At 48.8% G+C, this 27,412-nt stretch overlaps 11 protein-coding genes across 11 annotated transcripts; 4 read left to right on the forward strand and 7 right to left on the reverse strand.

Moving 5' to 3' along the window:
• Nucleotides 1–2,181: 2,181 nt before the first annotated feature.
• G6M90_00g089360 (uncharacterized protein) lies at nt 2,182–2,387 on the reverse strand (the record flags this gene model as incomplete). Its single annotated transcript, XM_066131352.1, has 2 exons — nt 2,182–2,243; nt 2,294–2,387. 2 exons carry the CDS (start codon nt 2,385–2,387, stop codon nt 2,182–2,184), a joined length of 156 nt encoding a protein of 51 aa, XP_065987393.1.
• A 299-nt stretch (nt 2,388–2,686) lies between these two features.
• Nucleotides 2,687–3,473, reverse strand: G6M90_00g089370 (uncharacterized protein; the record flags this gene model as incomplete). Its single annotated transcript, XM_014686113.1, has 2 exons — nt 2,687–3,198; nt 3,248–3,473. 2 exons carry the CDS (start codon nt 3,471–3,473, stop codon nt 2,687–2,689), a joined length of 738 nt encoding a protein of 245 aa, XP_014541599.1.
• Nucleotides 3,474–5,770: 2,297 nt separating this feature from the next.
• mta-1 (Mating-type protein a-1) lies at nt 5,771–6,613 on the forward strand (the record flags this gene model as incomplete). The annotated part of the gene is made up of 3 exons (XM_014686114.1): nt 5,771–5,946; nt 6,001–6,299; nt 6,348–6,613. The coding sequence occupies 3 exons, from the start codon at nt 5,771–5,773 to the stop codon at nt 6,611–6,613; spliced, it is 741 nt and encodes a 246-aa protein (XP_014541600.1).
• Nucleotides 6,614–8,089: 1,476 nt separating this feature from the next.
• On the reverse strand, nt 8,090–10,577 carry apn2 (DNA-(apurinic or apyrimidinic site) endonuclease 2; the record flags this gene model as incomplete). The annotated part of the gene is made up of 6 exons (XM_014686115.2): nt 8,090–8,217; nt 8,326–10,057; nt 10,116–10,161; nt 10,222–10,234; nt 10,288–10,415; nt 10,510–10,577. The coding sequence occupies 6 exons, from the start codon at nt 10,575–10,577 to the stop codon at nt 8,090–8,092; spliced, it is 2,115 nt and encodes a 704-aa protein (XP_014541601.2).
• Nucleotides 10,578–10,799: 222 nt separating this feature from the next.
• cox13 (Cytochrome c oxidase subunit 13) lies at nt 10,800–11,531 on the forward strand (the record flags this gene model as incomplete). The annotated part of the gene is made up of 5 exons (XM_014686116.2): nt 10,800–10,950; nt 11,015–11,039; nt 11,159–11,318; nt 11,387–11,394; nt 11,486–11,531. 5 exons carry the CDS (start codon nt 10,800–10,802, stop codon nt 11,529–11,531), a joined length of 390 nt encoding a protein of 129 aa, XP_014541602.2.
• Nucleotides 11,532–12,288: 757 nt separating this feature from the next.
• On the forward strand, nt 12,289–14,759 carry apc5 (Anaphase-promoting complex subunit 5; the record flags this gene model as incomplete). The annotated part of the gene is made up of 3 exons (XM_014686117.1): nt 12,289–13,048; nt 13,108–13,201; nt 13,256–14,759. The coding sequence occupies 3 exons, from the start codon at nt 12,289–12,291 to the stop codon at nt 14,757–14,759; spliced, it is 2,358 nt and encodes a 785-aa protein (XP_014541603.1).
• A 262-nt stretch (nt 14,760–15,021) lies between these two features.
• On the reverse strand, nt 15,022–15,873 carry cia30 (Complex I intermediate-associated protein 30; the record flags this gene model as incomplete). The annotated part of the gene is made up of 2 exons (XM_014686118.1): nt 15,022–15,731; nt 15,795–15,873. The coding sequence occupies 2 exons, from the start codon at nt 15,871–15,873 to the stop codon at nt 15,022–15,024; spliced, it is 789 nt and encodes a 262-aa protein (XP_014541604.1).
• A 494-nt stretch (nt 15,874–16,367) lies between these two features.
• Nucleotides 16,368–17,392, forward strand: G6M90_00g089430 (uncharacterized protein; the record flags this gene model as incomplete). The annotated part of the gene is made up of 2 exons (XM_066131353.1): nt 16,368–16,617; nt 16,698–17,392. 2 exons carry the CDS (start codon nt 16,368–16,370, stop codon nt 17,390–17,392), a joined length of 945 nt encoding a protein of 314 aa, XP_065987417.1.
• A 407-nt stretch (nt 17,393–17,799) lies between these two features.
• On the reverse strand, nt 17,800–20,168 carry G6M90_00g089440 (uncharacterized protein; the record flags this gene model as incomplete). Its single annotated transcript, XM_014686120.1, has 5 exons — nt 17,800–18,845; nt 18,908–19,252; nt 19,834–19,866; nt 19,966–20,045; nt 20,107–20,168. The coding sequence occupies 5 exons, from the start codon at nt 20,166–20,168 to the stop codon at nt 17,800–17,802; spliced, it is 1,566 nt and encodes a 521-aa protein (XP_014541606.1).
• Nucleotides 20,169–21,506: 1,338 nt separating this feature from the next.
• Nucleotides 21,507–24,336, reverse strand: RIM4 (Meiotic activator RIM4; the record flags this gene model as incomplete). Its single annotated transcript, XM_014686121.1, has 10 exons — nt 21,507–22,373; nt 22,433–22,503; nt 22,563–22,812; nt 22,872–23,059; nt 23,107–23,197; nt 23,262–23,391; nt 23,446–23,628; nt 23,688–23,738; nt 23,795–23,846; nt 24,216–24,336. The coding sequence occupies 10 exons, from the start codon at nt 24,334–24,336 to the stop codon at nt 21,507–21,509; spliced, it is 2,004 nt and encodes a 667-aa protein (XP_014541607.1).
• A 1,825-nt stretch (nt 24,337–26,161) lies between these two features.
• pip_1 (Proline iminopeptidase) lies at nt 26,162–27,134 on the reverse strand (the record flags this gene model as incomplete). The annotated part of the gene is made up of 2 exons (XM_014686122.1): nt 26,162–26,768; nt 26,869–27,134. 2 exons carry the CDS (start codon nt 27,132–27,134, stop codon nt 26,162–26,164), a joined length of 873 nt encoding a protein of 290 aa, XP_014541608.1.
• Between the last annotated feature and the right edge of the window lie 278 nt (nt 27,135–27,412).

Here is a 27,412-nt window from a genome sequence, read left to right on the forward strand (position 1 = left end):
ACACAAAGTTTTGTTGTTGGGTCGCACCCGTGCGGGAACCAGCCACAGAAGAATGGCATTCTTGCAATGCATGCAATTTGTACTCCCTACACCAGCACAATGCCCTAGAAACCCATCACTATAAAGTTGATATACCGCTAAGTGGATCGGCTATGGCACTTGGACTTCGGACGCGTGCCTGGACGATGGCTATGCGTGTGCAACCGCTCCCGTTATATGGTCCGGAAAAAGCAAACAAACTAGTCGCTTCAGAGATTTGAGAAAATCACCAACTGTTGCAAGCAATTTCATCCATGAGCTTTGCGTTGTTTGCAGTCTTGACCGCAAACCAGGTAGTCAACCGCGGTGGTATACAAGACCGTGGGCAGAGCGGTTGGCTGGGTTGCTGGACTCAACGGCCTTCGCTCCAACAACGCTGCTCGGGCCATGGTGTTACTAGAGGGTGTGCGAAGTATGTGCTGTATGCGCACTAATCATGTCCAAGTACATGTCTCTGGGTCTCTCTTGTTTATGTCTCAAAAATTGGCGTCATTTGGATCTAGTATTCCAGAGACTTTTGACAACCCGTGCCGGAACCGGTTCGTCCGTGCGACAAAGTTGTTGGCTTGCTCTGCATTCGCGCTATCACAGTGGCCGAGTCTCGAGGTCGTCGGGTAGTCACTATTGTGCCTGGTGTCTTTGAAAGCTACGGGCCGAGTCGTACGGTTAAAGCTTTGGACTCATGCATCATGACGATCGACGTGCACGGCCTAGAGGGCGGAGGCTGCAACTCTGGTGTCTCTCGGCCGGGTCGACAGAATTTGTCACAGGCAAACGGTAGGCCGAATGCTCAGAGCTCCTACGGAGAAAACCAAGACTTACAAATAAAGAAACAATGACGCAGGGATCCATTCATAGATCCCGAAATCTGCGCAAGGGTTTGCCGATGCTGGCACCCAACTTGCGATGCAGAAGAGCAGCAGCAGCAATAACAACACCAACACCAACACCAACACCAACAACAGCAATAGCTAGAGATGAATAACGATGCCTGGGACCCAATGCCTACAGGGTGTCGGACTGGGAATCGTCCAGTGACAAGGCATAAAATGGTTCTGCCTACCAGGGAATTAGAAATACGACATGGAGGAGGGTTCGAAGCTGTGTATGCTCGCAGCTGCCGGTAACCAATCAACCCCCTCCAGAAAATGCCGTTAGGATGTAAGAACCGGCTTGCAGAATTGCTGTCCCATGGTCTCGGTGGCTTTGTGGGGATCAACAACTGCGATGAAGAGGACAGACAAACAAGAGCTGGCCAAAGGACGCACTGCGCACCTAGGCCATAGCCCTGGGTCGTTTTGAAACCATCTCAGCACTCTGGTTCCTCCTGATGACTAGGCGAACCAACCCACAGGCAATCCGTGTCCCAGGAGTGCCCACCTCCCCCATACCCACCATCGTCGTGGCTCGGCCTAGAAACACTGATGATCAACTCAACAGTCAAAATTAGTACAGTGAAATGCGGAGCACCAGTGGGTGAAACCCGGCAAGTTTACCATCTCCACACCGTTTTGTTTCCTTGTGAACATTGAAGGCGTGAAGGCAGTTAGTCTTAATTCAGTGCCGAAGCCGTGGCTCATTGGAGAATGCGTAGTGGCGGTTGGTATATGCTAGTTTGGTTTGGCCAGATGTCCCTATGACATCTAGAACAAACCGGTCTGATGCAGCCCCCCGCCCCGGGCACCCAGGATGTGGCGCATGACTGTTCAAGAGGCGCGATCAAAAGGCACAATAAAAAGGACCATTTCTTGCTCCTCATCAGGGTGTGGGTGTATTGGGGCTCGTCCTAGCCAACAAATTATCAACATCTTGCCAATAGCTTCTTGTGGCGCTCGCCTTGCCTACACGCCAGCTACATCTCTCACAGCTTGAATGTTGTAAGGCCAGAAGTTCGATTTTGTGTTAACATTCAATTCATGGGGTATCGAGGTGGAACTAGAAAATGAAATAAAAAATAAAACAAAATTTTTGGGCCGACCCGCTTGCGCCTGTGAATGACAACCTGTGCCTTTATGTGTCCCAGTGACACTTTGGTGTCTCTTGTAGCAAAAGGTGTCCTGAACGCCTCAACGAAACATATAATACAAGCTCGGGACCTAGAGCAGATGATGCCTAACGCCAAATTCGCAGCCTCTTTACCCCTCAAAACGGGTAATTGAAGTCGTCTTGCGGGTTATGCATAGGGCTCCGTTGAATGTTTCCAGCTGGAGGAACTGTTAGTTGAAGTTGCCATGTTGAAGCTCGGGAAACTCACTTCTGTCTCCCTCTGATTGAGTTTGACCTAGAATAGTGTCTACGTCCCAGGGAATGTCGATATCGAAACTTTTTGTGATGTTTTCAAAACTCATTGTTGGTGAACCGGCGAGCGACATCTGTTTGTTGGTTATGAAGGTAGGAGCTTCTTCTGTCAACAGCATCATGTAGCACCCGCCTTACTTGCATGTTTGCTACACCACCAATCGTTACCATCGGCGTATTGAAAGGATCAATTTGCATTATTTCCTATGGCAAAGGGAACATACTAGAGCTATGCGAGGCATCTAGAGAACAAACCTTTAGACCGATCAACTCTAGAAGCGAGAAATGTCTTGACGCATGGATTCCTTGAATGTGGTGAATGACTCGCGAAAACGCCTGGAATATAAGATTAGGAAGCTGCAAACTGGAGCGGCCATCCAGTATGACTGCCAGCATCATCTCCCATGGGCTCAATTCTGTCGTAGTTTTCATCCCACAATTCAGAAAGTAGGGAGGTGTTTTCATTCTCTGGGGCCACTGGGCCTGAAATAATTGGGAGTTGTGAGATAGGAGTCATCACTGGCAAAATGGTTTCGGAAGGCCAGTCCATGCCACCATTGACCGCAGCCATCATCTGCGGCTGGTTCTGTTGGTTTGTTGGCCCGTTACTGAGCTCAAACATATTGTTCTGAGACTCAATTTGATCCAGGCTCCCGAGTTGTGACTGCTGTCCATCACCAAAGGAAAGGTTCTGAGATTCAGACATTGGGCCGATCATCAAAGGGTCTAAAGCAAGGTCCTCTAGACCTCGAACTCTGCAGTCATTTGACCTGTTGTCTTGTTTCTGGCGGAGAGCAAGATGCATAGCCACTGAAGCAGTATTTGGGATAGCCGCAAGCCCTTTAGAGTCCGTGTCGTTGGCTACAATTCATTAATACGAATTCTGACAAGAGCGAGATTGGAACAGTACCTTCAGAGTAATCGTAAATCAGTGATCCACAGTGGGTGCGAACGTCTTCCTCAGTTGTACATGGCTTCATGGTATAGCAGATTGCATCAGTCCCGCCATCCATGATATATGCCAGCGAGTAAGAGGCGGAAGATCGTCCAGTAACGGCCCATTGGCCTCCTGGTCGTGGCTCCAAGTGTCGCAGTGCCGAGACCGTGGGAAGAGTAAGTCTGTCTGAGGATTCCATATCGCTGATTTTGTCTCAGTGCTTGCTTGGTATCGTTTTGGAACCAGAAAGGAAAAAAGATGCTGGACGAGACACAAGATTTTGTTTGACGTCGAAGCGGTTAAAAGTGATGCGAGAAAGAAGTTCTGGGGGACAGTGCTAGGTGGGAGACAGAGCTTAAATGACCTTGGTGGGGCTTGGGCTTTTTTTGGGCTGGCTGGTGAAGAAGCGAGAGTGCTCTGTCTGCAGGCCAGCACTGTCCTAGATACCTACCTAGGTAGGTAGCTTGACCCCGTGATTCATGCTCTCACATGTCATGTGCATGGCGCAACACTCCTCATCCACAAATACACTCCCTACAGTGGGAGGCAAAAGTATTTGACCAGATCGAGTACCGGGCTATCATGATCTACACTACAGTAAACTATATTATGTTTATGTATTCTTCTTGTTGCGAAAACTTATTCTGCCACAGACTGTACCTACAGTTGGGGGTCAAATAAATAGATGTCTATGCCCACAATCTGTAATTACCTTCCGACCTAGGTAGATAGGTCAACCTAGGTACATATTGACGGCAGGCACTGCTATAGCGCAGATTTATTCTTCTGCGTTAAATTTCCTCACTTAAGCTACTTAGGTAGTTCTTTTTGTAATACAACTTGTCTGTTGCATCATGAGCTCTTGTGTTTTTGCTGTAGATCCCTCTCTATGCTCGGTCACTTACAGTAACGGCCAAGTTACATCTCATAAATATTCTAGACAGAAAATTTTATAAGCACATTTATACAAGTTCTTTCTTAGCTATATAGGTACTATTAGCTACCTACTAGGTAGTATATAAAGCATGCTATCTCAGACATTGTGTACCATAAAGTTATTCTTAAGTGGTCCCGAGCAAGAACTATATAACCACTGTATGTTGGATTGAAACAACCACGTGCAGGGCATTTCGATGGTATTATCTCCTATATGTTGTTTCAATTGATGTGCTTCAGAAGTGTTGGATCGCTATTATAGTGATATTGACATGGAGGCGACTAATTCAGTAAGGGCTGGCAAAGAATCCACAGTCTAAGTTTCAAGGTCAGAATAAGAGTTGAAAGGTGCTAGAGGAAATGGCAAGATGCTAGAGGAAATGCAATTTACCTTTTTCTTGGTGTGGTTAATTGTGACGATTATCTTTTTACTGATAACTTCTCGCAGAACTTTCCCACCATGATAATGACATATGGTGTATATATGTAATTACTGTTTTGATAAAATCTCTTTGGATAAAAGTAGGTATGATTGATCTTGTTTTGAGGTCCATAGAATGATTTAGTATAGAATTACAAATTACTATATTCGCCCTAAAACATGCCCTATAACTACGCAGGAAGTAGCTCCTACGGAGGAAGAATGGCCATGTGTTATCGACAAAAAATTGCTTTCCATACTTGAAAGTGAATGACCGGACACATGCCTCCAGCTTTTGCGGTGGTAAAGGGGAAATAAACCACTGAAATGGCTCAGCGAGCTCTGGCATGACTGATAGAGAAGCAAGCAGGTATGATCTGTAAATGACCAGTTTTGGAGCCAATGCCACTGTCTGATAAATAGAGAGTGCTCAAGTGTTAATAGTGAAGCCAGGTATTGAGGGCCAAGCTTCTGAAATCAAACTGAAACGCAACCGTTTAACTTAAAATCTGGTGTCATTTGTGAGTATGGAATCATAGGCAAATGAACAGAGTACACTTGCATAAGCTCCTGCTTCTGTTCTGAAGAAAGATTCCATGTCTATGGAAAAATGGAGCTCATAAACGCCCGAGTACCGACGTAGAAATTTTTTGGCTGAGAGATTGTGCCATCAAACCTCAATTTTCCCAGACACTTGAAGTCGGGGCCTTTGTCGTAGCTCCGATCAGAAGTGGCTTTAGCTGCCCTGGGGTGTGTACCAAACATGAGTTGTAGGTGGGGTGCCAGAACTTATTTTAGAGCTACCCCTCACCCCTGTGAATCAAATGGCACTAAGCTGGGAGGGTTGGCACAGACCCTGGCATGGAGTAAAAGCCTCTTGAGCCATCGGATACATTTAACAGTGCCTCCAATGCATGGTCTTGTTTGCCCACCGACAATTTAAGAACTCTTTCACCACCACATGTAGCTTTCATTTCTTATGAATGCACATTTTGAGAACTCAACTTTTAAAACCACGACTCTGTACTTTCAGCTATCTATATCGCGAACTCTGGATCATCAACCACAGCTGGCTTTAGATTTCAAATATTGTCTAGAGACACAATTTCCGATTCTAAAGCAAGCACGGTATCACAGCAATGGATCCAGAAACAAACTGGATGCCAGTTTCTCAGTGGAACTTGGATCAGCTACGAGGCATTTGGTCCCAACTCCAGACCCAGGTGAATCCATTTGCACATGTCCTCTGTTTGGATGGAAATCTTTACCGAATGCTGGATGATGGGGCAAAGAATTTCATTGTTCAAAACTTCATGTAAGAATTATCCAAGGCATATGGCCGGATCACTGCTAATGTTCTTAAATTTAGACATCACGTCAAAGAGCCAGTGTTGTATTGCATTGACGGAACCGGCCCTGATCGTGTCTACTTGGGAGCTCCACGACATTTTGTAACTGGTGGTGGGATTCTTATTCAACCCAGTGGCTCGGATCCATTTTGGGTCATTCGCAATGAAATAAAGTTGAGAACTGCAACAATATGCCCGCCTCCTGTATCTACGAAGGCCACAAAGATTCCGCGTCCTCCAAATGCGTACATTCTTTACCGAAAAGAACGCCACAATACCGTGAAGGAAGCAAACCCAGGCATCACAAACAATGAAATTTGTAAGTTTTCTCAATGTCAGTTCACGACACACTACTTACTTCTTGAAGCTCAAATCCTTGGCCGAGCATGGAATCTTGAGTCACGAGAAGTACGCCAAAAGTATAAAGACATGGCCGATAGGGTGAAGCAGGCACTACTGGAAAAGCATCCAGATTACCAATATAAGCCCCGAAAGCCATCTGAGAAGAAACGTCGCACCAGGAGAAATGCACAATCGCAAGTGTCAATGAACTCGGCTACCGGAGACTTTACAATTTCCTCTCCTGAGTGCATGATTCCTCTAACTCCGGCTGGTTCTCACGTCGTTGTCTAAAAGAATTCATGGGTCTGAATGGACAAACAACCAAAACTTGCACTGCTACATATAGTGTGTATTGAATGTGTATGTGGATCTGAGGATTACAATAACTCCAGCACTAACGAAATGAAATAGCCAAAGGCACCGATTCCGCGTTTCTCAAAGCCGGATAGCTCTCGTATTCAGCCAGAAAAATTACGTGGCGATACATTTTTTTCTCTTTATGTTGATACAAGTAAAATGATACCCCGGTCAAATCTCACGATGATCTCTTATTTGCTTTTATACAACGTCGATTAAACTAGTGAGAGTGTTAAACTCTCACGAGTTCGTGGGACTGCGTCAGGTTTCTATTGTGGACCTCGGAGGGGAGGCGGTTCAAAATTCATGGCAGCAGCTGGAGTTCATGGAATAGCATAGGTTTATTTTTCTTGTATCTAGGGAGTTGCAAAATTTTTAAAAGCCAGCGACTTTGCAGGCTCAAGATACCCCTTTCCCCTGCCACCGCAATAAGCATGTTTTTGACGAATGCGCAGCTTCATTCTCCCATGTCCGCACCAGCGTGAATGATTGAGCTACTACAATCTTGCTTCAAAATCGAGTCTGCGTGCTGAAACGACATCTATGCTGGGCTTGTTGAACATGTATGGTCAAATAGCTGCTGATTTCGCAGGCACTCTTTCAGCGCTTATGCAGTCACACATTTCCGAGGGTTTGCCCGCACAGGCAGAGATACAATTACATTTAATCCGAGGGTTTAATTTTGCCTACGGGCGACACATCAATCGACACTTCTGGGACTTGGTCCCCTGTGACTACTCAAGTCGCAAAAGTCGGTGTGGGCAGAATAATAAAAAGAGACACGTCATCATGTCACAAGACCATGTCGGGAAAGAAATGAGCAAAGAGCGCTAACGTTATATTAAATCAGGTAGGCGAAGAGCTACCTCTCATGTGACGAGCCGAGCTATGATCAACTGCTTCTGTGGAATGCATCAACCGATGGGCGTGAGTCGGAGTCGCTATAGAACTCAATGATGACAAGTGCATGCCGTTGCATCCAAGCGTAGGGAGCACTCCATGGGTTGCGACAAAAATTGGCTTCTACGCCCAGGACTGTCACGACATGCTGAACGGATTTATGGCGCCTGGCTAAACCTAGAGTCAAAATTCCAAGCGGTAGAAGAGGTAATCTGAGCAATGCATGATCTGGGCAACAGTTGGATGCTGCAACATGAAGAATGTGTAATTCAAGAGCGAGATTCGAGGCGAGAGTTCTGGCAAACATTGGTTGCGGAGAGTAGATTACACTGAGACGAAGACTACGTCTTCAGACGGGGGAACACGTAGATACGTAAGTCTACGTCGCCATGAGAAAGACTACGGTAGCATTCCTGAGGCTGAATCATGCCGCGAACGGAATAAATAGCGCAACGCTCAAGGTGAATATAGATGCTATGAAGAGCCACCACTGACGATACCACATGGCCGCTATGACTGCGACGACGACGTCCCGTTCCAGTCGCTGCTCCATATGAAGGTGCCACATCGCCACTCAGACCCCGTTTCCTTCTCTCCAGAGGGCCCAAGAGGGCGGGGACAAATATAAAATGATCGGCCTGTATATGCACAGGTTAGCATAGCTCCACTGTCAGAGGACCGTAGAGACACGGAAAACGCCAAACAGGAACGACAAACAGTGCCATTACGGCGGCAATAGGACCTACCTCGGTTCACGCCAGGTTTTTTGGTAACCAGGCTAATGCATGGTTCGTCGTGCTCGCATCGAGGGACAACTCGTTTGCCCAGTAACTTGGACCAGGACTCCTTGGCTTGAATAGGGTCGAACACTCTGTCGGGTGATTTTGGGGCTGTGTCAACAAAACTATCATGAACTGGCTGCTCGGAGATTGGTGGCACGAATTCCTTTGATGTAAGTTTGTCGGAGCTTCCTTTTGTAGAAGGCGGGTTTTTCGCAGCGGGGAGATGCGCAACACTGCTTTGTGCTTCTGGATCTGCCAACACAGCTATAGAAGGGGGCGCCGAGCCAACGGGTTTGAAGAATCCCTTCAGTGTAGTTTGTCCCGCTGAGATCTTTTGCCTAGACCCAATGGGATCCGCTCCGGATTTGCTTCTCTTTAGTTGCCTTGGCACGGAGTCGATTGGGTCAGGAGACCTCTTGCGTGGCTGTGAATGTGGTAACGCCGCCGGTTTATCGGTTAATGTGTTGGTATTCACCTTTACTTGGCTCGAAGCATCATTATCGCTAGCTTGAATCGCGTCTTCTGCAGGGAAGCTGGAAGATCCCGAATTGTGCGGTGTTGTGCTTCTTTCCGCACTGGTGACCTTTCTTGAGAACATATCTCTGATGCTCTGGCGGCGATCAAATTCGGGAATAAGCTTTGCAGATAGCGGTAAGATATCCTTCTGTGCCAGCTCCCGCACCCTTGTGCCATTTTGAAACACCCCTGCGGGATTCATAACATCGCTAAGGCTAACCTGACTGCCGTTCCTGGCAATGGTGCCAGCGATTGTGGCAAAAACAGGGCAGTGATCGGAGCCCATCAGGCCTTCTTGGATATTGGCTGAAGTAAACCAATCCCTAATGCCGTTGCTACATAATATGTAGTCTATACGACTGCCATTATTGGCTGGCCGAGTGTTTTTTTTTGTGTCCCAGCACGTGTTCATTCCTAATCGACCTGGATGAAAGCAACGACAAAGGTCCCATAAAACTGGCGTCTGTCGGCCCTCGTCGCGATCGCCGACAATATTGCCTTCAAATATGAGTTGGTTGAAGATTCGTCGCGTTGGGAGTGAAATCCATTCATCAATTGTCATATTTTCCTTGCGCAGGTTCTCCATCACGTTCGTTGAATCCACTTCTGACCGAATTACGTTTAGATCACCCGTGAGAATAACCTCCTTTCCTTCGGCTACTAAATTCCGTATTCTAACATCCAAGGCCTCAAAAAAGCTGGTGCGAAACTCGACTCGACTTTCGTCTCGATTAGCTGGACAATAAACACCAAGTAGCACGAACGCTGGGAACTCCAGAATGACACAGCGGCCTTCGGAGTCAAGTACCGTGTCTTCTACAATGCCCGAGAGCTGACCGGGGCGAGGGTAACCGCCGATCTGTTGGTCTGAAGGTAGATCCCGGAAGTTGGTTGCAGACTTGGGAGGACAAAGTACACCGGTAATTCCCTCTTCAGCACGAATGGGCGCACATGATGCATTGCGAGTATAAATGGCGACGCCAGAATATCCTGCGATGATGAGTAAACCGTCGATGCTAACTGCAGGGGCATCCGAATGGACCGAACCTTTTTTGTGCTTTGGCAAGCTAAAGAAGACATCCCAACCTGGCACCAGAACCATGTCATCTTGCAAGTCTTTTCGCTGGATTTTCGTCTCTTGCATGACTACAATGTCCGATTCCAAGATATCGAACATGGCCTAGTTTGTGTGGCATTAGTAAGCTGGACTCTGCGTGGGACTGCAACGACATGTTTACCTGAAAAGTGCGCTGGTCTCTCCATGGTTGATATCCAAAGGGATTTCTGCTTCATGCGTGAGCAGGCTGCACATCACAAGATGAGTACTTGCCCGAGGAGGAATACCTGATGCCATTTACTGCACGGTTTTGTTAGCAACATAGCATACTGGGGCAGCTCTGGCAATCTTACCATTCCACGTAGTAATACGAAACCCCATAATGCCGCACTTTCGATCTCGTAAGAGGGCCCACGGGTGTTTCACTGCTTCGGCACGGCAAGGCAAATGGGAGAGGCTATTTACATCCTGCTTGCCCAAGCTGCACGATCAGGGGGCAACACAACTTCATCAGTCAGTAAGACTGGACTTGAATGCTATCGTATACAGCGTCTCAAAGAGCAGCATATGCATACGGCTTGATGACAGGCAGAATATTGAGTCTCTTGTGTGTGATGGTGAAGGTCATCGCATTGGCGTTCATTGCATCAAGACGTCAGTGGGCCCTCCTTCCATGTCGCGCGGTGCACCTTCACGGGCTGGAGGGCGGGTCGCGGGAACTGCACGACATCACGTGCTGGCAAACAGCTTCCTTTCTGCCTTATGATCGAGGCCGCCAAAATTGGCTAGCCGAGCTTGATTGATCCCGGATGACCTGATCTCACAACCTGCATTCCGCCATCAATCAACGACAATCGCCATCACCATGTTTGCTTCGCGACTAGCCACCCGCAACGCCTCGCGGTTCGCTGCGCAGCTGCGCGCCCCTGCTCAGCGCCGCCTTGCCAGCACCTCGGCCGAGAACGAGTTCATCAAGGAACGCCAGCACATCAAGGAGCACGCCAAGGAGACCACTGGTGAGTGCCATTGAACCCGACAATTGCCATTGACCCCTGGGACACATCAATTAACATTGCGCAGAGCTATGGAAGAAGATTTCCATCTAGTACGCATCCCGATGCCCATCCTAACATCCCACGGCCATTTCGCATCCTTGTGGCGGGATCTTCAGCCGCCCCAAGCCTACGAGCGGATGTTGAATCGCAGACTAACTTGACTATAAAGCGGTGTTATTCCTTGCCTGGCCCTGGCTGGTGCCAACGCCTGGTATCTCTGGAAGGAGCATTGGGAGCACTGGAGCCACATGCCTCCTCTGGAGGAGCGCACTGAGTACCCCTACCAGAACATCCGCACCAAGAACTATCAGTGGGGAGATGGTGACAAGGTAAGATACTTTGCGTGCCGTATCTGTGTGAATACTGAGCGTGTGGGTGTGCTGACCATGTGTAATAGACTCTGTTGTAAGTGTATACCGGCTGCGTGATACAAGCGATACAAGCACATGCCTGCGCAGTTTGATATACGATCTGTGAAACTAACTGTACAAATCAGCTGGAATGAATCCGTCAACTACCACAACAAAAACAAGGTTGCGTAAAGTGAAACTCGGTATCAGGGCCATGGAGCCGGCAATATTGATAGAATATCCCTTCAGGAGACTCCTTGTACATGTTCCCTAGTGTCGAATTGACTACGCTGTTTTACTAAATCCTGCTTTCCTATTGGAACATTCCACTCTGTGAAGTTTCTGCCCTGTATACATGACTCGACGGAACAAATGGAAATTTTCAGGTAGTTTCTTACACTGAGAGGAGTGCAGCTCAGAGTTGGCGGTTGGATGTGGTGATTGACACACGGGCAATCGCTGAACCTCGTGTCTCGCAGAGTGCTCGTTAGCCAAAAACGCCGGGATAAGCTAACATGTCATGGATGAAGTCTTCAATTGGTGCTGGCGGGGCTTCTTTCTGGCGACGAATTATTTTGACCCGTAGGCCAAATGACCGCATGAGGCCTGCTGGGCCGGTGCCGAAGAATACCCGACGCAAGTGGCCACCGTCCAGGACGCGTCTAACATCTACACAGGAAATGGTTCGTTTCCTGCGGCAAGGAAGCAAGACATTACTCCCACACTTGAGCCTTGTGATAATAAGTGTTTTTCAACTCCTACGGAACCGGTCTAATTTCTGTCTTGTATTGAGTTGTCAGCTATGATCTGGCAGGCAAAATTTCTTCGGTCGCGCGTCGACCATTTCTGACCTCAAACCGTGTTGGGGTACCTCGAGCCAAGGGACTCACCAAACGCTCCATGGATTAAATTTTGAACCACCAAGGAGTTGTGTGAGCCCATAGGCATGATGGCTCGCTATCTTACGCCCGCGAAAATCGGCCTTCTGGCCCTTGTGGAGCTGTACACGGAAGAGGCTGTCCCAAGTGATGCCGTGCTCCCAGTTCTTTCCTTCATCACATCACACCTTTTGGATCATGACTCTACAGACCCATTGTCATCACAGGAGGCACGGTGGGCGAAAGCAGAGCGCACCGTGAGCTTGGTCATCACCATAAAGGACTTCGAGAAGGTCCTTGGCAGCTATCCTTTCTTGATGGGGATGCCTGGTCGGAAGCTCTGGGACCAGTTCCTCGCGAAGCTTTGGGAAATCAATTCCCTGGACGGCTTGAATGAGTTTTTTGAAAGAATCAAAGAAATGCTGGTCAGGGCAAAGGGCGAGCGCCGCAAGGATGACGATGGTGACCCGGAACAGGTGGATAAGAGAATCAGATTGTCACGCAACTCGCCATTTGGAGCATTTATTCGCAGATCGCGCTTGGAGTATCAAAAACTGCGATTTCATGATTGTACGGAACTTTGGAAAGCATTTGTGCGATACCGCCAGCCCACTGCCCACTACTTGAGGAGGAAGAACCCCAGCTTTGGCCGTCTGAGTTTCGATAATATCCTTTTGCTAGGGGAACAAGGGGACTGGGATCCTGCAAGTGTGTCTGCCTTGGCAGCAGTTGCATATGGTGACATGCTCACAGGGGATGAGAGTAGCACCATCCCCGTGAGCACCGACGATGTCGAATCGCTGCTCGAGTTCCAGATTGAACAGATGCAAAGTGAGCATATTAACTTTCATACCCTCGTCATACATGTACATGTACGCTAATCCGGATAGAATATGGAAACAGGATCCCCTTGGAAATACGACACCAGTTTCATGATCTTCTGCACGACAGCTTTCTCGTGCCGAGTCTTACACACTATTTGAGGTATGAGGTGGTTATGCGGTGGACAATTTTGCACTCGTTCTAACTGTGGTGCAGCTTCCTTGACGCGTGGAAGTCTGGGGACTATCCCACAGCATTTGACTTTCTGCATAGATATTTCGACTATACTATGCAATATCGAGACAGACTGTTTTACCAGTATGCTCTTATGAACTTGGCTGTATTGCAAGCAGAATTCGGGTGCCATCAGGAAGCCATCGCAGCCATGCTAGAGGCTGTTTCTACAGCACGAGAAAATCGAGATATGACATGTCTCAATTTTGCCTTGAATTGGCTCTTTCATTTTGGTCGGGCACATCCCAACCTGGTTCGCGATTTAGAGTCAAACAGCCTTTTGGGTACTGGCAAGGAAAGCCTGGCGTTCTTAAGGGTAAAGGCTAAAGAGTCTGGCATGTGGTCTCTTTGGAGTTCCGTGCTCCTGAGCGAGGCAAAACTGGGCCTCATTAATGGAGACAGTGTTGCAACGTCTCTAGAGTACATGGTTCGAAGTTCACAAGTCATCGTTGAGAGGAACATGAAGACCATGTTTGGCTCCCAACTGTCATTGTACTCTGCGTTATGGAATCGACTGGGTCTGACACAATTGTCCACCCTGACGTCGGAAATTTTCCTCATGTGTCACGCAAGGCACGCAGTATTTGATGATGAACTTAAACATACTTGCCGCATAGCACTGACGTTATCCGATCGTGGTCGATATGACGAGGGTCTTCAGTACTTGGAGAAGCTTGACGAGAACTCGCTGCGCTCGTGGAAATCCAGCCAATACTGGTACAAGTACAGAGCAATCATAAAGCTGAGAAAAGACTTGCGCCATAACAATTTAGATGGTGCCGAAGAGCTGCTCCGCCAGCTCTTGCAGTCAAATTCGGATGACCTTGAGCCTGACATGGCCTTTATTATCGACTCGCTACACATTGACTGCTTAATCCGCCGAGGCGATTTACAGAAAGCTTTTCAGAAGGTGGAGGGCTTGATGTGCAAGCTGCGAGACGAGAACAAAGACATTGCTCTACGTGTGAAGCTTCTTCTCATGAAGGTCGCTTTGTTAGACAAATGCGGTCGCCCTCAAAGAGCCTTTTCAACAGCAGTCCGTGCCACAAACATAGCATGGCGTGCACGGCTGATTCCTTGCCTCTGGCAAGCCATCGGCGCCTTGTCCAATATCCTCGTATCTTTGGGCGAGTTCGAAGCAGCTATACAGCTCCTTGTTGCAGTTTTACCTCGGGCTTTGGAGTGCGAATCATCGTCTCTCTCAGCTCAGCTTTACTCATTTCTTGCAGACGCAAATATGGGCATGGCGGGAAATATGCCCGCAAAGTCGAGCAAGCGAACCGAACACATGACTAGAGCATTATCGGCCGTGCAAAAGGCGTTTGATCACTACTCGGCAATCGAGGACATCAAAGGCCAATGCGAAATGATGGCCAAGAAGGCAATGATTATGAAGTTGACGGGGGAAGTGGCATTGGCTGCAGACTATGCAGCGGCCTACGTGGAGCTGCAGAGGACAGCAGAGTCATTGAGGCTTGGACGGTGATGATTCATGAATACGACTGTTGCAAATATTGATTGCGTAAATGTACACTTGTTTGTACAGGACGGCTATTGTACCGCTGCATGTGGATAGATACCTTGTCAACACCCCCTAGACAAACCCTATAACCACGATGAAAACCCTAAGCCTCGCCAAGGGTATTCAAGTCAAGCTTCTGATAATCCAATAACTAGTTTCCTTTTCTCGTAGAGATCTCTGAATGTTTGCATGAGGAATTGCTTTCCATCTGCCCGTCCACGCTCGTCTACCACTGGATCTCCTCTCCCCGCTTATTCTTCAACTCACTGGCCCCCGACTTCACCACGGTCGCGTCTTCAGCAACCTCATTCGTAGCCCATACCTTTTCTATGCACAGTTCAAACGGGCCCTCAACGCGGTCCGTCAGCCCGATGCCCACGGTTCTTACTTTCTGTCTTAATATCTCTGTTTGCGGCTCCACCACAAACCCATGGTTTGTCCTCACAAAATCATTCCACTTAATTATGATAGTCTCCCACTGACCGGGCCGCTTCGCAAATAAGCGATGCTGATGCAAATCCGTGGGCTCCACCGCCTCGGTCTGCAAATTGACAAAATATGATCTGCCGTCAGACTTGATACGCAAAGCAAGATAGGCATATGGGTCGATGTCCCACACCGAACGGCCAAATAGGGTCGGTCGCTGATCAGGAGTGCGAAACGCCGCGTATCCGCTGCGCTGGATGGTTGGGCGATCCGCAGGGAGGGAGGTAGATATTTGGCCGTGGAAGCGGGCGTATGACGACGGAGACGAGGAGCCGGCTGGGTTTGAAGGTGAGTTGGTGGTGTCGGTAGATATGAAGTCGAGGTGACTTTTTGAAGAGCCCCCAATCAAGTCATCAGACATGAGGATGCAGTCTTGTATTGAGGCGGCGCTGTTGAATTCGTATAAACCTCGCGGGCCGAGCGGTCCCTTCACGGCTTCCATCTTCAGGGCTGATCAACGGTCAGCCAGTACTGATGCATATAGCGCAGAGAATATAGCCGTAGTATACGAACCTATGCTAGTACGCCTGCGCAGCTCATCCACGCTACGACCTAGCAAGCCCTTCCCCAGAAGCGGCGTCGTAACCTTCATCATGTCGCACGTCCAGAGGATGTTCGCGGGGTGGTGAATTGCTGAGCGACAGCTGCCCAGTCAGAGCCAATTGGCTCACCGGCTCTCCAAGAACATGGGATGACAGTATAATAAAAGCTGCGTTTATTGCTGGCGTCGCACGTGCCGTGGCGGCGAAAAGCTGTTGCGACAAATGTGATGACGTTGAAATTAACCTGAACGGAGCTCGTGGAAGTTGGGAGATGCTAAATTCGCACCAATTAACCTGGTGTGGATCTATCATAGTTGCATGCCATCCACCAAGTCCATGTCGCTTTTCGCACGCATTTACCCTGTGCTTCGGCAGGGGGGATTAATTTAATCCGCACTCAGAACTTCTCTGCTCCAACAATTTCCATCATCACCAGTTGCCGAGCTCGACCACGCCAACGGCCGGGCAAACTCCGTCGCAACGCCCCAATCGAAGGCCTGTTGCGAGCTTGCGACATACTGACTTGCTCGAGCAACTCTTCACCATGGCGTCGCTAACTCCAGCATGGCGAGCTGGCTCCTCACACCCGCTGCGACGTGCCATCGCGGGACCCTTGGCAATTCACAGCACAAGACGCTATGCGTCCATGCCTGGCAGGAACAAAATTATTCGAGAAATGGATCGAGCTTCTCGTCAGAGTTCAAATAAAATGGCCAAGGAGCAGAGCATGTCGAATATGCAAAAGCTTGCGAATGCCGAATACTTTAAAGATGGCGGTGGTCCTCTTTTTCCCGGTCCGTTGACATCCACAAGCGAGATTTGCCCAGTTATTAAATAATAGCCAAAAGAAACTAACATGTAGATGCTCTCTCAGGCACATTCGTCTCCCTTCCGCTATCACAGTACCCCAAATCTCCCTCCGAACTCCTCCAATACCAAGTCGCCCGCATGAAGCACTGGCTCATCTGCGCGACCTCAGTCCTCAACTTCAAGCTCAAGTCGATGCCCAACTGGACGACGCGGCCGAAATGGAAAGCCCGCCGGGGCAAGATTGCACCCACAGCCAAAGCCATGTACCGCGACATGCTCGAGGCCTTTGCCGCCGGCGACAAGGTCACCCTCAACAAGATTTGCCTCGGGGAGTTCGCCAAGAAGCTCAGCGCGGCCATTGATCGCCGTGACCCCAAGGAGCGCGTGCGTTTCGAGGTTGTCAAGTACAACAAGGGCCTGTTTTATCCCAGGCTGATGTCTCATCAGATCCACGAGGTGAATCCCTTTGACAAGACCATGGTTACCGAGCAGGCGGTCGTGGCGATTGCGTCGACGCAGCAGGCGTCCAAGATGAGCGCTGTCACGGGCGAGACGGTCCCGGGAAGCCTGAAGCTGCAGGATAAGATTGAGTACGTCGTGCTGTCGAGACAGGCGAACCAGAAGACTTTTGAGACGACGCCCTGGCGCATATGGGGGACCACTTCGGTAACGACGTTGGACGCCTACCTGCGGGAGAAGGCTGTCATAGACAAGGAGCAGGCCAGGCGGGCGGGGTGGACGGATTCGGCTCCCAAGTAAATTTAGAAGAACTGGGGTGAGAAATTCTTGGGAAAGCGCATGGGATGGCATTATGCGGGGAGGTGGCGGTTGAAAATGTAAATTAAACGTGGACTTTGTCACGATCTTTTTGTACCTGTACCATACCATCTTGCATTGGGAGCGAAAATGGACAAGTTGCGGGTTGGACACGTTATATGTTTCTCCCATCCAGCATTTGTATTATTGGTATCATACCATACTATACTCACATCTATAGTCTAATCTCTCCATCATGCTGAACCATGTCAGGCTAGCACCTGACTGTGCTGTGCACGCCAACCAAATGCTCCCTTATGTCCTTGACCACGGCGATGATGACGACGAGCGCTACGCTCAACAAATGGACCACGTCCCTCCCACGCCGAGTCTTTGCAGATTGCTAAGCCCTAAAAGAACTTGCCTGCCTTGGAGGAGGCAATTACAACTTCATCCGGCATTTCGGAGTCGCTAACCGTACGGGTCATAAGGGGTCGATCAAGTGCATCAAAGCGCTCACGGCGGAGCCTGGCCTTGATATATTGGAATGACAAGCGAAGGGCGAGAGCCCCAAAGCCCCAAACAATACCTCCAACAGGGGCTGCGACAAATGCACCAAATGCGCTCCAATCATTGGCATACAGGCCATTCTGAACGAGCAGTAATTGGGCGCCTTGTTCGGCATCCTTGTAGTAAATAGCGCCAAATATGAAGACGGTCAAAATGCCACCCAAACCACCGACGACGACTTCAAAGCCGCGCCACCAGTAGAGACGGTCGCTGAGACCAAGGCACAAGACGGGAATGGTAGCCGCGGAGAGCAGATCGCTGATGAGGTAGATCTGCAGGATGGATGATGCGCGGAGAGCAACCACCACGACAGGGATGATGATGAGCACAACCATGCCGCGGATGTACCAGATATTCAGGCGGTTGCGGAACAAGTCGTTGGAGGCGGAAGAAACCATGGCTGACTGCAGACTATCAAAGGCAGCTGTGCTGAGGGAGACAACCATGACGAGAATAATGCCGACAACCCAGCTGGGTAGCTGCTGAAGAAGCAGAAAAAAGGCCAATGAGCCCTCCTGCTCTGGTTCGCCTGGCCACGCGCCAGACCAAGCCGCAATCAAGCCAGAACAGCCGACAAGAGTGAGGATGCACAGGATAACCACCATGGCAACTGAGACGCCAACCCAAAGATCCTTGTCGGATTTGGACGAAAATGTTCGCAGCCAAAAATTGGACAGAAAGAAGTCGTTGGTGAGAACGGCAACGGGCAGGATGTACAGGAGCTGCCAACCAAGAAGGCTTGGCTCTAAGAGGTGCGACGAGTCTATGAGCTCACGTTTGATTTCCGTCTTGGCACCAACGGTGATGGTGGCAATGATGATGAGGCCAACGACCATGCCGCCTTGGACGACGTCTGTGAGGAAAGAAATTTTGAAACCACCCAAAGCTGTGACACTGTTAGCATTCAATGCTATTCAAAATAGGACCAGGGGAGGGAGATTGTCTAACAGGTATAAATGGTAGTGATGACGCATTCGACGATAATAACGGGAAGACTATCAATCCCGGTCAATGTGCTCACGACTTGACCAAGAGCAGACAACTCTGCCACCATGTACAGGAACAATGTAACCAGGGTCATGAAGCTGAGGTACAACATGGCAACTGTCCCGTAGCGTTGTCGTGTCCACTCTGTCAAGACGAAACCCTCAGGACACTTGCGGCGGATGATGGGTCCAAGGGCTCCAAAAATGAGCATAGGCAACGCCGATGCCAGGGCGTAAATGATGACTCCCTGGACACCGGTGATGGTTGCGAGCTCGGGGTAGGAGAAGAGGATACCGGCTCCGAGGGCTGCACATGTTAGCACGACACAAACGAAATTTTGACTAGACACAAAGTAAGAAGGGGGTTGGAGCGGCAACACATTTCCCACGCAAGCATTATCTTGATCGAGTAATTACGGTGCAATCTCAGCTTCAGATCCACAGGGTGCAAGATCTCTCCTGGAACAGTGTTGCCCAAGAGTTGGATCCCACATCTTGCTTCAAATCAGCGCCCGTAGTGAGCCGCATCCTCTCCCCTCTTGCGACAAGAGTGCTGATGCTTTTTCTCCTCACACTGCTTGGAAACTGATTTCTATGCAGGGGAGGCGAGACTGATGCCAGGGATGGCGACCAGTAGGTTTGCACTAGATCATCAGAAGCACCGGAGAAGAAGCTCTCATAACCTCGTCGTCAAGAGAGGAGAAGAATAAGATCAGGGAATAAACCTACTCATCTAAGTTGACTCTGCTACTGTTCCATATAGTCGTGTATACGTGACCAAACCCTTTGCCAAAGGGTTCGCATGGGTGCTGAATTGAATTTGCTGGCCCAAAAGGCTACCGCTCCAGAAACATGATGATGTAGCTGAACCGTGACGGCTCTACTCACCGGAGGCGATAAAGTTGAGAGCAAGAGGGAAGGCTAAAGAGAGAATGAGTTAGCTGAGCCCGCGGTCTTCTATCCCACCCATTTCTTGGAGTTATTTCGAGTTCTTGCACGCATGTCCTCCACATTGCTCACCACTTTGTGTTCCATTGCTGCTCAGGAAATCCTGTTTGGACTGATTTCTCATCGTCCAGGCGATTCCTGTTCCCAGGACCCTGTGCGACATTGGTTAGCGTTAGCCATGTGTGGTGATGTGAGATAACGGTCGTAACGTACAAAAATGCTCCATAAGTCACGTAGATGATGGCATTAGACGCCGGAAAGGACGGTTGACCCATGATGCTGCTTTTTGATGGCGCTTCTCGGATCCGATGAATGGATTATTAGAGGGACAGAGCGCAAGAGGGGAAATAACTGGAATCTGCGAATCTTCGGCCTTGTAAGCACGCTGCTCACCTGATCAAATCCAGGGGACGAAAAAAAAAACAAGAAAATTCTTCAGTAGATTGCAATGTCTCCAAGCTGAGAAAAAAAAAACGTCGCATCTCTTGGCTCATCTGATAGTGGTTGGTGGCACCAGCGCCTAAAACGGTTTAGAATTGGCGTTCTGCGGTGGGGGGCTCACTTCCGATGGTGGATCAGCTGGGCCTGAAGCATAAAGTAGCTGGTGGAATGACTAACTACCTACTCCATAGGTAGTACTAGTATGTAGTATTATTGGATTCATGATGGGTACTTGGTGCCAGAAACTCTGGTAGTGCATGCATGATGGATGTGTCAATGCCAATATTTGAAGGCAGGTGTATTTGGTGTTGACAGATGCATATGTCGACTATTGCATGAAGTACCAGTAGCAACGATGATGATGAGACCAACCCAACACAGTTGCATTGATGCCCGCATGTTGTCAATCAATTGATGCCCTACAGCGCTTGAAGTGCTGTAATCATCGTCCGTTGGCGCTCCCAATTGCTCTCGGGTGCCAACAGAGGATGGGTTTGACATGATTCAACGGGGACCGCATAAGGCCCCCCCCCCCCAAGTGACAGTTTTCACCTTGGCGGCTCCATTCCCCGCGTCTCGCCCTCTTCCGTAGCAGCTCCCTTCAAATCCCCCTCGAGTTGAAGTTTCATCAAGTAATACCGGGCCCTTGGTGTTGTGAACAAAACTCTACACTACAGGTCGCAAATTTCCTGGCCCTATTAGCCAACCTAATTTCTAGATTACAGGATTCCAATCCCTTGCGCCGTTGGCAGAATGGACTATCCTATCTCTAGTCACGATTTCCTGAAATACTCAAACAAGCGTCTCCTAACCGCTCTCACCTCCGGTAATGTAGCCGCGACTCTAGCCCCGTATTCTCCAGACGTTTGTCCATGTAAATAACTTGACTTCCAAATCACAACGAAACTGAAAAAAAAAGCCTTGATTTGCATAATTCCAGAAAAGTGCACGGCCGAGAATTCCCAACCACCGGGTAGCCCATCGGAAAGGAAGTTCCTCTTTGTGACTTCTGTCAAGGGAAACCGTGTAAAAAAAGAAAGAATAGAAAACTAGGAAATGTCTCAGCGGCTGAATACTCTTTGCAATAAAGCATCTTAGCGTGTTGTTTGTGTCCACGCCACGCTTGCCGTTGCCGGTCTGCGTCGATTTTTGGCCATCATGATGAATAACCTTTACTGGGAAGAGTTATGTTCATTAGACCCTCGGCCATGTCCCTTGTGGTGATCCGAACCACGAAATTGTCCCGTAGGAGTTGGAGGAGGAGCCATCATAGGAGGCGTTGGCATCATCATGTTATTATAAAACATCGGGTGAGCAGGATATTGAGGGGTCATATATGATGGCACTATACCTTCATTCCCTGACTGATGAGGAGTGAATGGTCCCGCCATGTACTGATAACCTTGTGGAAACGGCTGATAGAATGGCGTCCAACCAAAAGAGGGCGGCATCATAACACCTGGCGAGATCGGGTGTTGGTGGGCTGGAACAGTGTTGACAGCTGCTTGAGCGCCGGAATCATTGTCCGAAATGACCGGGCCTGCCACGTGCTGATCGCCGTTTGCCGTAGTGATTGTGGGAGTGGCCGGGCAATTTCCGGAGCGATTTTCGTTGGGCAGTTCGAACTCAACGGACTTCTTAGTTGGAGATTCGGAGGCTCCAACTCTATGTTGGCGTCCACTGAGCTGAACATCTTGAGCTGTATCATTAACCTTTGCCGGAGCTTGCTCAAGATTGAGTGAGGACATGGCTTTGCCAACAGACGTGTCACTATTGAAGATGGTCTGGCGCGGGCGTCTCTGCCCATAAGAAAATGACTTGTTGTAGGCTGTGGAGCGATGCTGAGATTCGGTGAATTTCATTGGTGATGAATTATCATCAATATTTGCAGTTTGAGCCAGCGTGAATGAACTGGGAGTGCGGCGTCTCGGGAGAGTCGACCAGCAGCTCCTGTGCCCAGCTTCACGTCGTGGAGTCTCAAACGTTCGAGAATGCTTGCGCTCCACTCGAATGGACTTGCCCTCAATTTCTGTGCTGTTCTGAAGTCAAAAGATTAGCATTGGCAGGTAGTACTGGTTCATGATGTGATGTAAGTCACCATAGTTGTGATCAGGTCATCTGCCCCGCCTGGCCTTGCAAACTCGACAAATGCGAAGCAATTTGTTTGGCCTAGGATATGTGTTAGGCTCATTAACACCATTGAGAGGATATTCAGCGGCGACACATACCGGGTTTGCCTGGAATCTCCCTCTTGTATATCTGAATGCCCAGAACCTCTCCACTGGAGCTTGCGAGAGCGCGAAGAGCGTCCTCAGTCATGTCGGAAGGGAGGTTCCCAACATATGCGGAACGACGATCCTTGTCGTATCTTTGCATGAGTGCATCACCGCCGTCCCACTTGGACGCAGAAGGCACAATCTCATTGTGCCGTTTTGGATTGTTTGCTATGACTAGATAGGTTTGGTTCTGAGAAAAGTACTGCCACAGGTGTTAGAAAAGGAATGAAATATGCAGACAGAGATAAAAAGATCACTTACTCTGACTGGTTCACGCCTAGAATCATACATTTTATATGTGACGAGGACAGGTGGTGGAACACCAAGAGATCGTTGGAATCCCTCGTCTGCAAACTCAGCCTTTGCGACTTCGCCAAGCTGGCTGAGAAGCGTTGTAGCCTCAGCAATTGTGGTTGGCATGCCACTTTTCTTTGAGACAAGGAAAGAGGCTAATGAAGTCAGCCGGTGATTCTGGAAGATGGGAAAAACCACGTACACTGGGCCCGAGCCATCTCAGTGCGACAAGCTCGGCCTAGAATTTTCATTCCTTTGCCAAACTTTTCTGCCTTCTGAGCATCGTGATCATTCTGGAACTCTCCTGTTTTAGCAGCTTCCTCGACTTCTGGGCGACTGTGATAAGTTTTGCCTTACAGTGAATTGACAAAACGCGAAAGGCATGTGAAAATTATCTCTCTTGATTTTCACCCAGACCTCTCCAAATTGGCTAAAGGCCTTGGTAACTTCGAACTCGAGAACCTTATCCTCATAAGGTTGGGATAGACTAGCAAATTACTGTTAGGCATAATAAAAATGAAGAACCTGGCGCAGAACTTACTTTGCAACGAACATGCAGGCAGTGCCTGGGTAGATGACCTGAGCATCGACCTTTACCGGGGGCGCTTCGAACACTTGGAGTTGTGTTTCGTTGTTAGCCATGGATTCCTTGGCTGGAGTTTCGGACGATACTTCGGTGAAAATATCATCTTCAACACTAGAGCCAACAAGAAAAGCCGATGAACTGTGCGATATCATTAACAATTGTCAAACGAAAGGACGCCGAAGACTGGTGGTACTGACTTCGTAGATTTTGGCGTCCCGTCATCAGAGGCCGTTTTGCGTCGGTGATTCCTACATTATATTAGTAGTCATGGCAGACTCGAGGGAGAAGAAAGACGGCATATTACTGTATAGTCGGTGTAGGCGAAGCTCTAGCACTGGCGTACCGTGGTCCGAGAGCTAGATGGATGTTAGCGGTTGAATACGTAGCGAATCTGCAATGACTGTAACAAAATAGGGTGCTGACTGTGCCAGCCCTAACAGAATATGTGGCCATGGCCAGTTGCTAGAGATAGAAAAGCTCTCCAACTTCCATAGAAAGCCAAGTATACACTTGAAGAAAGCATGGTGTGTGTAAAAAATTAAAGTACGACGGTCAGATATTCAGGACGATACTGCCTAAATAGCGAAATGATCCTACAGACTATCTGCCAGAGAGCCAATGGAGCTTGGATATGAAGGGTAAAAAAGATTGGGTATGAAGGGAAGGTAAAGGGCAAGGAAGTCATAGATGAAAGGCAAAAAAAAAGGGAATCACAGAGTACTCACACACTCCGCCGCCACGCAACGGACTTGGGGATGTAAGATGGTCATCCGACGAAGATTTCCTAACGGTTCTGAAACCACGATCGAGGTTTCCCATTTTGGCCATGGATCCGTGGTGAACCATGATGACCTGCGCGTACTGTTTTCCCTCGTGCTGATGCTGCTGTTAGCCAACTCGGTGGTGGGGAGGAAATGACTTACCAGAGCGAAAAATGAGAATAGAAATTTCGAAGGGAAATGTTTGACAAAGAAGTAGAAAGATGATATAATATAAGGCTTTGCGAAGAGAATCTCTCTTCCCAAGCCCTGAAAATCGAAGTTCTGAAATTGAGGTGGTGGTCCACTAGAACGCGATACTCACTTGTGGCAGAGAACACCGGAGCCGAAGAAGAAGAAGTCAAATAAGACACTAAGAGCACAACCTGTGCTGATGATAGCAGATATATGTATCTCCCTTACTGATGAGAGCTGTATCTCGGATCGCAGCAGATGTGACGAGGTATTGCTTGTCCTGTAAAAAAAAAGCGTTGCAGCATAAGGAGAGGAAGAGATAAAAGGAGGAGAAACCGGCTGGGAATAAAAGGAAGGAAGGAGCGACGATAAGAAGCTAAGCACCTGCCAAGCCTTATATTTATTTGCTGAGCACTCTTGACAGGTGGACTAAACCAGACTGACACTCTTGTGGCCCTGACTGTCGGCATACTACCGTCGACGTGTGTAAGTGGTCTGATTTTTGCGGTCATGAGACCATTTTCTGTTTCCTGTCTTGATAAATATGTAATATGCCTTGTATTGTGAGTTTTATCGCGAGAAGTCTACACGATGTGGTTGGTGTTGCCTTACGTTGTGTTCCTGCCGTCACCTGGCTTCATCTGCTAGCATCTGTTCTTCGAAATTGAGTGCATCCCGTCGAATTGAAGTATAGTTCCGTGAGCTGAAATACAAGGAAGACGATAAGTTGCACCGCCAAAGACTTTAATGAGGTTCAGAAGCGATCGCACAGATTTCGTTCTGATGTAGCCTGAGGATGACCATTTCTGCACAAGAGGATACTGAGTGAGTAAAAGTGTACATTTCAAAAGCCGCAGACGATAGCATAATGCCTTTTAAATTTCATTCGTGACTCATTATTGGGCTATCTCCATTTGCCAGTGCTGGAGGCGCTCGGTGTTTTCCTGGCCACTTCAGTTCGACACACCAAACCGCCGCTGCTGCCCCGGGTCCGTTCTTCTATCAAACACTAGCAAAATAAGCAAGATTTACTTTGGTTTTCGATAATGCAGGAAAATTTCTTCAGATGGCAATAAAGTCATCGTGCCCCTGATAACTGTCATCGTCGCCCTTTCGATCAACCTCGGTCTGACACGAATATTGTCGGTGTTGTGTGACAATGTCAATGGGTAAGTCTGCCACGACGCTCACAAGCACTGAAACCTTGACTAAAATTAGTCGAAATCGACGTTGATTACTCTACTCTACTCTTAATAGGCGCTATGAGGCCCTTTATTCGTTCCCTCCCGCCGAACGAGAGAACGAACCGATGCAAACATTGCCATGAGCGACGAACTTTGGCCGAATGCCATCTATGTATGCCACGGTAGAGGCAAAAAAGCGAGACCGAATCTCGTGGACCTTGAATACTTTGTCTCATTAGCTATTATTCAGCACTGAGGCCTTAGAAACTGGCCGAGAGTCTGCTTAGATCCGGCATTGTCAGTGATTTAAGGGACAAGATATAACAATCTTTGGTATGCGCTTGGATGCGCGGCTTAGTCGATAATTGCTGCTTCCCCAAGCTACGGTCATACTGGTCACGACACTTTCTGCGACAAACAATTCAAGCATCTATTCCATACGTATATTTCCATCCCAGAACGAATTCCATGCGCCGTCCTATGCTCTGTACACAAATATGATCTCTAAATGGCCTCGTCACGGGGTATCTTACATCATAGCCTAAAATGGTCCAAAAATTGAGTCACTCTGTGCTGGAAAGCGTCCGGTTCCTCTGCAGTCGGATTATGGCCGGATTTCTCAAAGACGGCCAACTGGGAGTTTGGCATCAAATTGTGCATTTCCTCGCTAAACTGCACGGGCGCAACGAGATCATGTCGTCCGACCACGATCAAGGTCGGTGCAGAAATGTCACCTAGCCTCGGACGTACATCAAACCGCGGCATATTGTAGCTCATGGCGAAGTTGTGCGTCTCATAATGCAATCTCAACTGGCCTGAGTCGGACGCTATCGGCGCAGGCTCGCTGCCCGTCTTCTCTGATGCGAAAATGGGAAGGATTTCGTTGAAACTAGCCTGGAGGTCATCGTTGTTTCTCAAACAGCCTGCCCAGGTTCTGTATTGACGGTCTGCATCGACTTTCATTCGGGGGGATGTGAGAGATGATTTGAGACAGTACATGGTGCTTTTGAGGCCGAAAGTCGACGTGTCTCGAAGAATAAGAGCTGATACATGGGAGGGGTACTTGATGGCATACTCCAGGGCAACATATCCGCCATATGAGCCTCCAGCCAGGATGATGGGTTCTGAGCCTGCCCAGATTCTGGTCATAGTTAGAAAATGACCTTTGAGAGACGGACGGCGTTTGACTCATTGACGATGATTATTACTCCTGGCGAGAAACAGGAGGAGAAGATACGCACCTCAGTTCGTCTATGTCTGCAGCCCAACGGTCGTGGGTGTAAGGCCCCTTGGGATCGCTGCGCCCACTGCCTCGCGCATCGTATACCAGAACTCGAAACCGCGATGACAGAAATTGAAATGAGGCCTCTGTTTCTTGATGGCCAGACACACCAGGTCCGCCGTGTAGGGCTACCACTAGCTGTTTGGACCTGTCATTGTCGCCCAGTATTTTGACGTATAAGCGAGCTCCGTCACTGAGGTGGACGAGGGAGCCTTCGGTGCCCATCGTCACGATGGCGATTAAGCCGCACACCGGGGGGGTTCCTGGGCTGCGGTGCAACCGAAATCAAGCACGAACACGGCACAATCGGAGGTGGTCGATACTTCGTGGCAAGATAAAACGAGAACAAATGGAGAAGAAAAAAAGCCAAAAAAACAGGAAGCAGCAGAACAAATTGTTATGTGAATGGGGGGCGGGGACTTTGGCTGTGTGTTTGACCGTCAACTCGCTCCAGCTGCCTCGCGCTCCCTCTCTCCGTCGCCCCTTTTCATCCTTTCCAGCTC

The sequence above is a fragment of the Metarhizium brunneum genome, chromosome 5 (genome assembly GCF_013426205.1).
Source record: "Metarhizium brunneum chromosome 5, complete sequence".
In the NCBI taxonomy this organism is placed as follows: Eukaryota; Fungi; Ascomycota; class Sordariomycetes; order Hypocreales; family Clavicipitaceae; genus Metarhizium; species Metarhizium brunneum.